Source organism: Lissotriton vulgaris, chromosome 7, assembly GCF_964263255.1.
Source record: "Lissotriton vulgaris chromosome 7, aLisVul1.2, whole genome shotgun sequence".
Lineage (NCBI taxonomy): Eukaryota > Metazoa > Chordata > Amphibia > Caudata > Salamandridae > Lissotriton > Lissotriton vulgaris.
The window spans coordinates 1,197,984,163-1,197,997,359 of NC_141695.1; the positions used below are offsets into that span (position 1 = coordinate 1,197,984,163).

The following is a 13,197-nucleotide window of genomic DNA, read 5'->3' on the forward strand; positions in this document are numbered from 1 at the left end:
GCTTCCTTTTCGGCCTTTATCTTTCTTGCTCGGGTTCAAACTCTAATGAGGATAAAAAAATAAAAAAACAGTCCTGGTCCCCAGGAATAAGTGCTGGTGATCATCACCTGCAGGTACCGCGCAAACCGGCCCTGCTTTTCCTTCTGAAGTCGTACGTGACGCACGACGCACGCACGCACATTTACTGTCTGTCAGCAAGGCACGTCTTTCAGAAAGGTAAAAATACACACATGAAAAGTGATCTCTGGTTATCTGGCACAAGTTAAATCCCGGGGGATTTGGCGTTTTCTGTGATCTTATGGATTATGTTCAGTGAGGGAACTAATTAAACTCAACGAAGAGGGAGAGATGGAATCCTACAGGGTTTAGAAATGCGTGGTCACATCGCAGCTCTCAGAGCGGCTGCGTCAGTCACACAACAGGGCCTGTCACTCTGAAATGTCAGGGGTGCTTGGAACATAGTCCGCCTGATGCTTCTGGTAGGGCTGAATCGAGTCACTTCACTTGGTGCTCTGAGGCCTGTAGGGCTGCGGGAATGTCAGTCACGTCAAGCTGGGGCTTCTGAAGGGCTATCAAGGTTCGGAAAAATCAGTCACTTGTCAGGCTATTAAATGTGGATTTAAAGGACGATGTAGTCACAAATGTCCTTTTCGACAGAAAGAAAACCACCCACCTGGCAGTCAGCTGGCTGGCATCCGTCGAGCTGGGTCTGGTGGAGCGCTCTCCCCGGTGGCTGATGGAGAGAGACCCGCGGGCATCTGTGAAGGAACCAAGAATGGATGTGAGAGCCCCCAGGCCGGGAGCAGGAACAGAACATAACATAACATTTTCAAAGTAATGAACTGAGGTTATTTGACAGGGAATGACTTGATGCGGATGAAAATGAATGACAGAGAGAAAAAAGTGCAGCACAGTGGTTAAACGTGGACACCTGTGAGATACTATATAAATAATACAGAATAACAAACAGCAGGAAATAGTGTAAAAACTTTGCATACTAAGGGCCACATGCATCAAAAGATAAACCGGTCGCAAACGGGCAGATTCGCAGAATCTGCCCCTTTGCGACCAGTATGTTTGCATTTGGGATGCATCATCCCAAATGCAAAAATCGCAATTTAAGGAATCGCAACATTTGGGATTACTTAAATTGCGATTGCATTTAAGGAATCGCAAATTGTGATGTCTCAATTGCAATGCATGATGCTACAGAAAATAGCGATTTCGCTATTCGGGGATGCAAATTACCATCAAATGAAACTTGACGGTAATTTACAAAAACTTTGAAAAATGCACTAAGTGCATTTTTTGAAGTTTGTGGTCACACACACACATGCCCTTGGGACATGTGTGTGCGCAACATGTCTTCACATTACAATTTCAGGGGTGCAACAGGGTGTCCTTTTGGCCCCTTAAAATTGGAGGCCCAATATCCAAGTACCTATTGGGCACTCGCAAATTGCACATGCAATTCCAATTCATTCCTATGGGCCTGTAGGCCCATAGGAATGAATGGTTAGCCATTCCTTAATTGCGACTCGCAATTTGCGACTCGCAATTAAGGAATGTGTAGGAATCTCAATTTTTTAGCGATTCTTACATGCATAGGCTTTTGCGATTCCACTATTGCGACTCCTTAATAATCGCAATTAAGGAATTACACAATCCTACCTTAATGCATGTGCCCTAAAAGTGGATAACAGAAAGGAACGCAAAGCAACAACAGAGAACAGAGTTCGAGAAGAGAGCAGTTTGTATGTGGGTGCAAGGTGCCTGTGTTTCTTCTGTTTTTACGCTCTTCTGATTTGCCAGCGTGATTCACCTAATCCTAGAACATCTCACCTCGGGGGACTGATGGTCTCGCGCTAAGTGTTCTTATCCAGCCCTCCCAGAGGATGGGCTTCGAGTACTTATCTTAGGCTTCAATTCTCCCAGTGCACAGATTAGCCTCACCTTGGAATCGTTGACGAAATCAAGCTCTTAATTGAGTCGAAAGGCCTCCCCAGGCAGAATAGTGACAGGCTGCTGCAGGCACCCTGGCGGCCCCCATACAGCATTTCCCGCCCACTCCTGGCCACCGAAACACTGAACCTACTGCTACAGGTCTGGTCAGGAGTAGGAAAGTGTGCGATGTGGCCTCTCCAGAGTTACTTCTCATAGGGCAGGCCCACAGGATGTAAGCTGGTTGCGGGGGAAGGTTAGTTGCCATGGTTGCAGCAGTGCATCAGGTAGCTGCTCTACAGTTTGTTTCCAAGGGTAGAGCAGACTGTGAGGGGTTTCCTCCTCAGGATGTGATGGGGGGGGTGGGGGCTGTGTGATGCGGTCTCCCTACAGCTGCTTCTCACAGGTGGGGCAATAAGTATGGTGGCCTTTGGTTAGGGTTGGCATAACTGTAGCCTTGTATCAGGTGGTTACTTCAAAGTTCATTTCCTTGGGTGAAGCAGCGTGTGAAGTGTTCGTCAGGAGCAGGGATCTCCCATGGGCACGTTTTTCTACACCGGAGGATCAGGGTGTGAGACGGTAAATCCAGGGTTGGGGTCTGTGAGTGGTGTTGTTTCTGAGGAGTTCCCCCGCCTGAAGTTTTTCCCAGGAATTAAGCAATGTTTGCAGCACTGGTTTTCATGCCTACACGGAGCAGCGTGTGAAGTGGTCTCCTGGGTGTGAGTTAGTTCCTATGGCTAGTCTCAGCTCCTCACCTGTTAGACTCTTTTGCTCTCTCTCCGAAGTTGAGAAGCTCCTTGCGCTGCTCGACTTCACAACATTATCCTGAACCAAAAAGAAGACACAATAGTGAGAGGTCTGCAGGGATTACTATTAACTGGTAATTAATGTTACACATAGGAACACAACTTCTAACGCAATAAATGTTTGTAATAGTGCTGAACTTTAGCAGGAAGCACACCCTATTATCAAAAACGATCTGAGGTAGAGGGAGTTGACCTCCAAAGGCTAACTGATATCTTCACATTAATCTTTTATTGCAGCACCCCAACATCCCACACAGCCCGTGGCCAAGATTTCAACCTAATGTAAGGCATCACTGCTACAGGGGGGTAGCTCACCTTGGCTTGGACTGTACCATTCACAGCCAAGGGTGTCACAGTGAGGGTTTTGGGCATTTTTCTGCCATCCAGAGTCCGGCATCTCTCAGTACCGTCAATTGTGTCCAAGCTGGGTACAAAAGAAAGTGAAACAATATGGTCCTTAGTAAACAGTAATGACTTTATCACAACCTTACTGCACTTTCAGAAGCACTTGCCAGCCGACCACTACTCTAATGAAAGTTCAGAGAATTACCTCTCCCTTGACATACTCTTTTTGGCATTTGCATCTGGAATCCATGTGAAGTGTCTTCTTTCCCTCTCTAGGCACCTGCCCCCAAGCATGCTGTGCCCTAGCCTCTTACCCCAGCCGCCGGGCTTGCTGTTGCTTCAGCTCGGACTTTAGCCCCTCAGCCTCTCGCTGCACCTCCATCAGCTGCTCCCGGGTGGCCGCCAGCTGCTCCTCTGCCTCCACCTTGAAGTCATCGGCCACGGCCACCGCCGTCTGCAGGTCTGACTGGAACTGGCGCCACTCCGCTGCATCAACCTGTGTGGAGATTTTAACCAAAATCATCAAATCACTCACTCTTTTCCTACAGAATTCTTATCTGAATGTCCTTGCTTCCTACTTCTAATTCAACTGGGACTGTACTCTTGCTGCTTTACGTTTGTGGTTGTTTTATATCTACTGGCACCTATCCTATGTTATTAACTAGTGCCCTGGAACTCACCTGCTTTCATAAAAGTTCTGGAGCTTCCTTTCAATAGATTCATCATCTTTTTATCCATTCACAATCTCATTAGTCCATCACGGTCTAGATTTTGGTAACATCACTCAACCCGAGGTGACCATCATGCACATATCCAACCTGCATGCCTCCACCCTGCACAAAGACTTGTAACCAGTGACCATATTATTGTTATTATTATTGTGCCCCGGGGGCTTAATGGGTGTGTGCACCTGCTTTGTGTGCCCCCGGGGTGCAATGGTATTACAGAAGGGACTACTGATGCTTGTGCAGACTTTTCTGCAATACTGATAGAGATGGTGCACAAGTAGCACCAGCGCTGTAATGAAAGCGCATTCCCTTATTTGCATGGGGCGTGGCCACATGCAAATGAGGGAATCTCTTTGCCTCCGCACCTGCCCCTTATAGATGCAAACAGGTCCTCAGGAGGCACACCCGCAGTATGCCACATAAAGGTGGCACACTCTCAGTGCACCTCCAGAAGGCAGCCCTCTCGAGGGGTTAAAGGGGGTCCCATGGACCCTTCTGTAAAATGCAGGCAGGTTGCTGTCTGCACAGGGAAACATATAGCAGACACTTCATATTTCACTGAATGCACTGCCCCAGGGCAGTACAAGTCCACAGCGGCCATGGGGGCAGCTAATTCCTTATAATAGGTCCCTGTTTGCGCCCAGCGCACCTCCTGAAAGGTGCACCGTGGACAAACAGGGAAATTGTGCCCTATGCGTAATACACCCCCTGGTCCAATACAGACTCCAACATTGGCCAATCAATGATATAAGGAACCTCCCTCTAAATTCATCACATGCCATATCCCAGTATAGCCCCATTACTTTTTAACCTGAATGCCCTCCTTGTGGACACACTGATCCCAATGAGTTCCACTTCCTGCAAGCTTAAAAGACCTCCCCTACTGGAATGGCCTCCTCTCAGAGCTCAACACTATACCTTGCTTTCAACTTTTTGAACATAAACTAAAATCTCAAGTTATAAATAGTGTGTATCACCACTGTTTCTATATATATAAGGAAAACTTTATTTAACAATTAGGTTATAGCTTTTAGTGCAGTGAATTCACACGCAGTCAATACTCCTACTATCCATTGTTTGGATTAGAACACTACAAGTAGTTTCTCTTCAAATTGCTGTTGGTTTCAAGGTAACTTGTGGCACCTCGGAAAACTACGATGCATCAGGACACAGAACCCAATGTTCCTAGGTATACAATTTACATTTTTAGTATTCAGCAATGTATTCACTCGTAAGTATCCTGTTATGTCTAGCCTCTTGTATACCCACAATCTACAATAGACGATACCCTTGCATTTAATTTAACGAAGCCCCTTTTAGTTCTATATGTGAAATAGGATAACTATGTACAGCACTTCTGGTAGTAGCGATAAACCTAATAAACACTTTCTGACAAGAAATTCAGAAAGTAGCAGGGCCTACCAAGTAACACCTTGGAGATCATTCTATGAAAGAGGCCATTCACATGGCCACTATGTCATACCTTGATGAACACTGAGAAATAAGCAGTACAAGTTACTCTGCCTGATAAGTCACAACTTTGCAAGTATGTGGAGACAGAAGCACTTCTCAACTGAGCCTGCCCTGTTACAGACGAACAAGTTACTTACCTTTGATAATGCTGTGTCTGGTGGATACTCCATCTAAACAGATATTCCCCTATGCGTCAGACTGGATCTTAAAGATTATTTTCACAGCACAGCGCTCACGGACCATGGACTCCACCATGCTCAGGATTACCTCCATGAATTCAAGCCTCAGAGAAGGAATCAGGTGGGACTTTAGCCTATTTATAGTGAACTCCGACAATGTTGAGAGCTCTGCTGTTGTCCAGGGGTGGTCAATAACGGACTGCATAGAGCCCGCCTTCAGCAGCCATTCATCGAGGTGCAGGAATACAGGGACTCCCGATTTCTTAAGATGGGAAATATTCACTACACTGAAGGGGAGCACGACAAACTGGAAAAGCTTCTGGTCCACATTCAACTGTAGATAATCCCTATGAAACTGCAGAACGGGTATGTGAAAATATCTGAGTCACCTGGGTTCAGGGGAGACAGGGTTTGGCCTAACATGAGCATTCTGAATTTGTCCTTCCGCAAGAAGGTATTCAAAGGTTGCAGGTCCCAGATAGGCCTGAGGCCCTCGTCCTTTTTTGGCAAGAGGAAATAGCAAAAGAAAGAACCCCTGCCTTTCTGTTAATCCCATGTTAATCCCATACCCTGTAAAATGGCACCAATAGATTGTATCAGGTGTATCTCCAGTTGCAGGATGGACAGTAGCTCCTTCAAAATTCACTCTAGTATGGGAGAGATAGTGGATGGAGAGGAAAGAAAATGCAGGGCATAGCCATTTTGAAGAATTTATATCTAAAGGACAACACTGGCACCCAACAATCGAACAGGCAATCCATGGCATTTAGGTCTGAGTGGATAATATACTAACCCATGTCCTGTCCATCGTGTACCATTGGGGGAAAGAGGCCCTAAGATCTTCTGGGACTGGCAGCACGTTGCCGCGCTGGCCATGTCCCAAAGGGCATGGCTGTAGCAGCCCAGCGGTGCCAGACTGGGGAAGAAAACCTGCATTTGCAGCCAAAAGCATCAGCCCTCTTGGAATCTATATCTAGAGGAGGGGTTGTAAATTAAATTCGAATCACCTTAACAGTTAAAGAATGGACAATAAGGCTCTCTGGAGTTGGGTGAGAAAATCTGGATCACCATGCACAAGTCTTTCACATCTATCCACCGGCCAATTCACAGGCAGGCAAGAACATGGTTTGGACCAAGTAGGCATCAGAGTATCTGGGAGGGCATCATTAAATCTTAATAGGGCGCAGATGTTGCTCGCCTAGGCTACAGAATGTCAAAGTGAATTATCTGTAGTATATGCAATATCTGTATGATGGGGTCTTTGTAATGGACATGTGCATTTTTCCTCTCCAAATGTATCGAACATACTCTAAAGGTTTAATGTGTTTTAATTGTTTACTTTTATGGCTTTTAGTGGCCGAATAAAGTATTTGTGACTTGATGTGTCTGTCAAAACATTGAATTTGGTCTCATTGGATGCTCCGCTCTGAACCACCACTGCAGATGAGGCTCTTTCTTCCACTGGTAGCCCATGTAGCAAGCCAACTTCTCTCTCAAGAGAGGTATCAAGCCTGCGGGCATTCTGTGAATCATTGTATATGATATCATCAGTATAATGAGGAAAGAGTAAGCTGTCCACTTCGCTTTAATGGCGGTAGGGGGGCGTGTCGTGGGGCCAGGGGGGGAGCGAATGTAGATAAAAAAATAAACACTTACCTGTCTGCTATCGTCACCGCCTCCTCTCCCTCTTTTCCCGCATCCAAGGCAGGAAGCACCTGGCGTTGTAATTGGTCTGAGCATCATGGATCGGCGCTCAGCCAGAGAATGGGAGGCTGGGCATGTTCTACATGCAGGGTGTAATGCAGCCAGAATGGAGAATGCAAAGTGCGCATGACAGTTTGCCCAGCCCGAGACGGCCAGCCAAAGCGTCCTGCACACTTGGAGTGAGCAAACCTCTCCTACCCTGCGAGCAGAGCAGCTCGACCCAACCCAGCTGAGCAAGGGGAAAAAAATGATAATAACAATGAGTTATTATCATTTTTTTCCCCTCTTTGACTTGCTCAGTGGGGATATGCCCCTCTGTCTTAGTGGAAGAGCCGCCACTGAAGACAACTGTCCCTGGACATTTTAATTCTGAGAGTTGAAGCGCTTCCGTTGAATCGTAAGGCACAGAGTCTCCTGTGATTTGAAACCGAGGTTGGGGGCGGTGGAGGGGGGGTACAGCTAAACAAGTCTTCTTGCCAGGGTGCCTGCCTGAAAAATGTAAATATCCTCAACTGGTCAATATGCAAATGTAAAGGGTGCTTGGAAGTCGGTTTTGGCTTTAATTGGTGTGATCACTTGAAGTTTCATGATGATGCAGATGTATTCTATTGAGTGGTATTGAAAGGGAGTTATCAGTTAAACTGTGAAGTGTGTACTTTTAAAGGACGGGTATAAAAAAAAGTGCATTATGTACAGTCTGGGTGTTACAAAAATCCAGAATTTGGAAGCACTCCTTTACCTTAACACCTTGGCTGCTAAAGTGATTATCCTGCTGTGCTGGGCCCCTATGTAAATGGGTGTGGCCGTGACGGAACCATTCAGTCATCAGCACAGCCCAACCGTGACTGATGACGGAATGGTTCCGTCACAAGCATCGAAGGGGTTAAACATTTGTGCACATTTTATAGCAGCTTTTCTTCTACATTGTGCAATGCAAGTTTAATTACTGACATACCCACAGTGCTTTCTGCCACAGACTGGGACCGCTTAGCACTAAACATACATGAGTCACTATTGTCAACTGCACCAACCCGGATTCAATTCTGTGGCTCTCTGGTTACAGACACAGATCTCTGCTGTGCATCAACTAATTGAGGTTTCACAATTTACAATAGCGCATTTCCCAACTAACTGAACTTGCATTTATTTTTCATTGTAGCTATAACTAATTCTATATGTAGTTACCTGAAGGTAAAAGGCTGAAAAAAGTTACAAAATAAATTATGTTTTTAGCCACCCTTTGACCATGCCCCAAAGCTCACTCTCCCAATCCCTTTGCATACAGCATTACAGTTTGCATACTTTTTTTAAATGCATTTCGACCACTCATTAGCACCGTGGAGTCTTAAAGTGCGCCCACTTATGGAGGGCCTTCTGACACCGATGTTTCGATGTTCCGTACCCAGATCTGCAAGGCATAGCAGGTGTGGGTGTGAAAAATCATCAATGGCTCCTGCACAGGAAGAAAGCTTATTGCGTGCCAAGACCATCCCTCTTCTGTATTTCAGAAACAAACCCTACTTCCAGGGTTTGTTTCTGAAATGCAAAAAAAAATGCTGACATGGTGGGTGGCTGCATTGCAATTTTGCTGAAACAGTTCCTTCCGGTGCACCACACTGGGAGCAATTTCAACAAAACAAGATGGACGCCGAGCCGGTGGGGAATTCCAGAATATGCTGGAAGGTTCTGCTCCAGGCTGGAAGAGATGGGGTTACCGTCACCCTGGGGATTTCTCAGACCACCCACCGGATTCTTTGGTTTGGCTCCTATACTAAACCTTTCTTCCTGATATCTCTCTATGTTTACCTAGGCACTGGGAGGAAAGAATGGCAGGTAAGATAAGGCCATAAATTCCAGTTAACTTTAGGATAAAAAAAAAAGTATTAGGAATTTGTCAAACAATTGAGGAGACGTCAGAATTCAGGAAACAGATTGTTCGACACTGCAGGAAGGAAGTTCATACTTCCGCAGTCCTACAGTACTGACAAGACAGTGTTACAAGAACACGACAACTCCTGGAGTCCAGTGGGAATGAACGGAAACAGTTGGGAGAAAGGTCACAACAGAGAAGTTTTTAAGCGCAGCAGGTCATTGATGGAGAAAGACAACGATGATGGAGCTCCTTCTATAGTGCAGACGGGCAGCTGGAGTGAAAACCCACACTGGTGGCCACACAGCACTGCTGCCGACAGCTCAAATACCGCGAGACCTGAACCACTGAAAGCATCAGCTGGGGTCTGGTATAGAATGCTTGTACTGGCCATGGGGAGAGAGAAAGGGGTTTCTGCATGCAGGAATCAGGAGGAGGGAGACTAGCCTCCCAACACTCACCGCTGGCACTCAAATCACAAACATCAGCCAAACCAGTTTCCATTCTGTGATGTAAACTCTGGATCAGTTTCACACGTCAGACCACATTATCAGGAGTGCTGCTGAGCCGTATCAATGGCAAGTTGTGCACTGCATGGATTACAATTAACACTTAAAATTAGTCATGGATATCTTTCACAGAAACTTTATTTTGGGCTCACCACCACAAAACATAGGAACACTACCAATTACACAATGCACACTGACACCATTTAGATTCATATGTACACAAATCAATCACATACACTATCTACTTATTAAACATTGAAAAATGATATCAATTCATATGCACCTCATATGCGTGTGCGTACACACACACACACACACAGTCCCTACTTATCTACATAAGACTGAGGAAAATGTGACGGGAAAGTTCCCAGTGCTGATTTCTACACACTTCTTCGGAGAAAGCCCCACTCTCCCTCCTCCACTGGCTTCTTACATTTTCCTAATGTGAACAAACCACCAGGCTTGTTGTATTTTAAAAATTCACTCTAGTTCCCATTCCCTTATTGCATACTTTTGTGACATATTACATGAAGGAGGTCGTACATACACCATTTCTAGAAGTTATTCTCTAAACTATAGCCTGGTTAAAAAAAAACAGAGCCAGGTGTGGTGTTTTCTTTGCTCAATTTTTGGAAAGCAGTTATTTGGGCTTGGGAGGAGACCTTTCAAAGATCTCAGAAACAATCTTTTATGCATAAAAGCGTTTTACAAAATGTATTTGTTCGCACATATAGGCTCGGGCAGGGCTCTGGAGAGGGTGCTTCCTGGTCTATGTTCTTTTCCTGTACAGACTCCGTCAACCTTTTTTTTTTACGAGTGTGACAATCTTGTGAGCTTGTGAAGGGTCCCCGCTGTTACTGGACTGAGTCCCTGCGTGGAGGTCAGGAGTGGCTACCCACCTTCTATCTGTCTTTCTGGATGGGACTGGAGAAGTGTGATTGGTTGTAATGAGGCAGCATTGTTCCTTGTCTCCTTCCGGTGGATAAGCCTTCTAGCCTCCCCATGTAAACATTCTGCCAGTCTCCCTGAACTTGGGGATTCGACCTGCATAGACATGGCCTAAGTAAAGGAGATAGATATGTGTTCTCGATGTGTATGTAAGGGTTGAGCACAGTGCTTAATTTGAGCTGTTGGTTTCCAGTGCTCGGCACCTGAACTGAATTATCAACACCAGCGCTCGTGCAGTCTGCCACAAGATGGCGATGTCTGGCAATTTAGAGATGACCACAACAACAGGTAATTATTAATTCAATATACATTAAAAATTACTATTACCTGCCGCCCAAGCCATTATCATGGCTTTGTGGACCTGTAATAGTATGAATTGTCACACTTGTAGGAGTGTGATGGTTAATACTTGTGTTGCTACTATCATTGGCAGCATGGCAGGGGCAATGTGTGGTTCAAACTGCAGTGGCCTCCTAGTGAGAGACCTGTCACTTGTTTTTTAACAAATGAAGCACTGGTTGAGCTTGAGGAGTTTGTGTGCATTTATTACAGTGCATGGTGTGGCGTGTGTTCACACATTGTTTGCATAGGTGCCCACCATCATGTGCATCAGCCCATCGTTCTTTTAAAGCCTGGGGCCTCAGTTTCTTATTGTAAATGATACTTCCTTTTATTGCATGTTGCGTGAAGCATGTTTTGTGTACTATGACAGTGTGACCCCCTCCAAGAGTCTGACAATTTAGAGACAACAGTGGAAACCATGTCACTGACCCAGGCATTGGTTTTTTGTCTTTTTTTAATTTATGTAGGTACACAAGTCCTGGTGTGGATAACACATTCTCCCTGACGAAGACCTTCACATAAAACGTGCCAACAAGAAGATTGAAACACTTTGGTGCTTTGAGGAGAGGTTCTCAACCGAGCCAAATTGGAACTGGGTCCTTTATTGGACCAAACTATCTTTAAAACGAACAGTGTTTATTTCGTGCTCGGAAAAAATTCCCCAAGACCTCTCACGTGGCAAAGAAAAAGTCAGATAAATTCGAGGACAGTTCAATATAATACACTGCCTTGATACATATACAGACATTTCCAAGAGAAGAAACATAAGCCGGAAGAATTCAAGTGGCGAATCATAGAGAAGATTAGACTACCTGAAAATAAAGGAGGCAGTAAAATAAGAAAGAAAAGGGAAGTCTTCTGGATTTTCTGAATACTATTAAAAACGGGCTTAACAGCGATATTCCGTGGGAAAATGCGATAGTCTGAATACTCTCCCCACTGACATTATTGGCCATGATCCTAACGCAAATTTGAATTTAGTGTAAAGTGCCCTTGTAGTTATGTAACTTAAGGTTGTGGTACAAATTTTTTGAATATAGAAAACTGGTATAAAGTTTACTTTTTGAAGTCCCCCTAAAGGTATTAGATCTTGCTAGAGTATTAGATCAATATTGAAGGTGATTAGTTTCCCTTGATATTGATATTCCCTTGATATTGCAAAATTAATTGAAAATATTCACTACGCTTTTTTTAAAAGAATTCCATATATATCGGTATCTAGACAGTCTATTATGACAATTTTGTCATAATATGAGATTTCTAAAGACCCCATGGTCTATTTGTGTCCTTTTGGAGACTGTTGAAGTTTTGATTGTACCCCAATTTAAGATGGAGGACATGACTCCTGAATATCACTGTGGTTAGTCCCCCTTTTTTATCTTTGTTAGATCACTGTGATTGTTGTGATCTATACCGTATATTGAACGGTTTATATCTTTATCGGCGACCTGATTGAGTTGCCTCAGAAAGTATCGGATTCATCTTAACAACCCTAAAATATAATAATCTTTGTGTATCGAGCATAGGTTTGGCCTTTTCCCTATCTAAGAGGGAGGCCACAACCAACTGATATTCATACTGATAGTCCTTTTTTGATTTTTGATATTAGGATGTACGGTCCTTTCTCGATTGCAGTGATCTGTGCGGTGTTTAGGGCGGTCTGTAACTTTCCCGGCAGGCTATTTAAACTGCATTACTAACGGAAAGTTTGTGCATCTTTTTTCCAGCCGAAGGTGACACTGGTATCTTCGTGTGTTTGTCTGCAATATCTTGCTATTTTTTTTAAGGTAAGCGACCCAATAGATAGAACTCTAGCGTTAAAAGAATTCGGGTGTTCTGGTTACCTCGCTTTTGACTTACTTTATTACACGCTAATTGAAAGTGGGCTATGGATGAAATTCTTAGTTGAATTTCTTTTTTTTTTCTTTCTTTAGAAAACTTGACTAGCGACAGGGTGCCGTAGGTCACTATCCTCGTCTGCCTCACCAAGCAGAACACATATTAACTGTGACTTTGTCTGCGGATAGGAGATATCTGCCTCTAAGGTAGGAATGTAGCAGTCATTCGCCTGTATTGATATACCGCTTTGGGCAACTTCATAATTACTATTAAATCTGGGATTTTGTCTTTAGGATACCCCCCCCCCCCGTGCCTAATGGAATAGTGCTACCTATCACGTTCGAAAGTCGAGTGTACATTGAGCACCACCAGGATAAGGAATCCATTGCAGCATTAATTTTATCCTTGGTATGTGTTTTATCACTCTATTTGCATGCTTTTTCTTATCCCTTTCATCTAGGATTAGACGATTTGAACAAACACTACGAAATATCTCTCACGGTCCCCTCTTTA

At 44.5% G+C, this 13,197-nt stretch overlaps 1 protein-coding gene across 2 annotated transcripts in view; it reads right to left on the reverse strand.

Annotated features, from left to right (window-relative positions):
- The window catches only part of LOC147703160 (uncharacterized), a 243,297-nt gene that overhangs the window by 77,891 nt on the left and 152,209 nt on the right, over nt 1-13,197 (reverse strand). For both annotated transcript variants that reach the window (XM_086931701.1, XM_086931702.1), the window contains exons 7-10: nt 3,407-3,588; nt 3,063-3,171; nt 2,697-2,766; nt 674-758 (exon numbers count right to left, since the gene is read on the reverse strand). In XM_086931701.1, the coding sequence (XP_086787827.1) occupies nt 674-758; nt 2,697-2,766; nt 3,063-3,171; nt 3,407-3,588 (446 nt within the window). The remainder of the gene's footprint in view (nt 1-673; nt 759-2,696; nt 2,767-3,062; nt 3,172-3,406; nt 3,589-13,197) is intronic.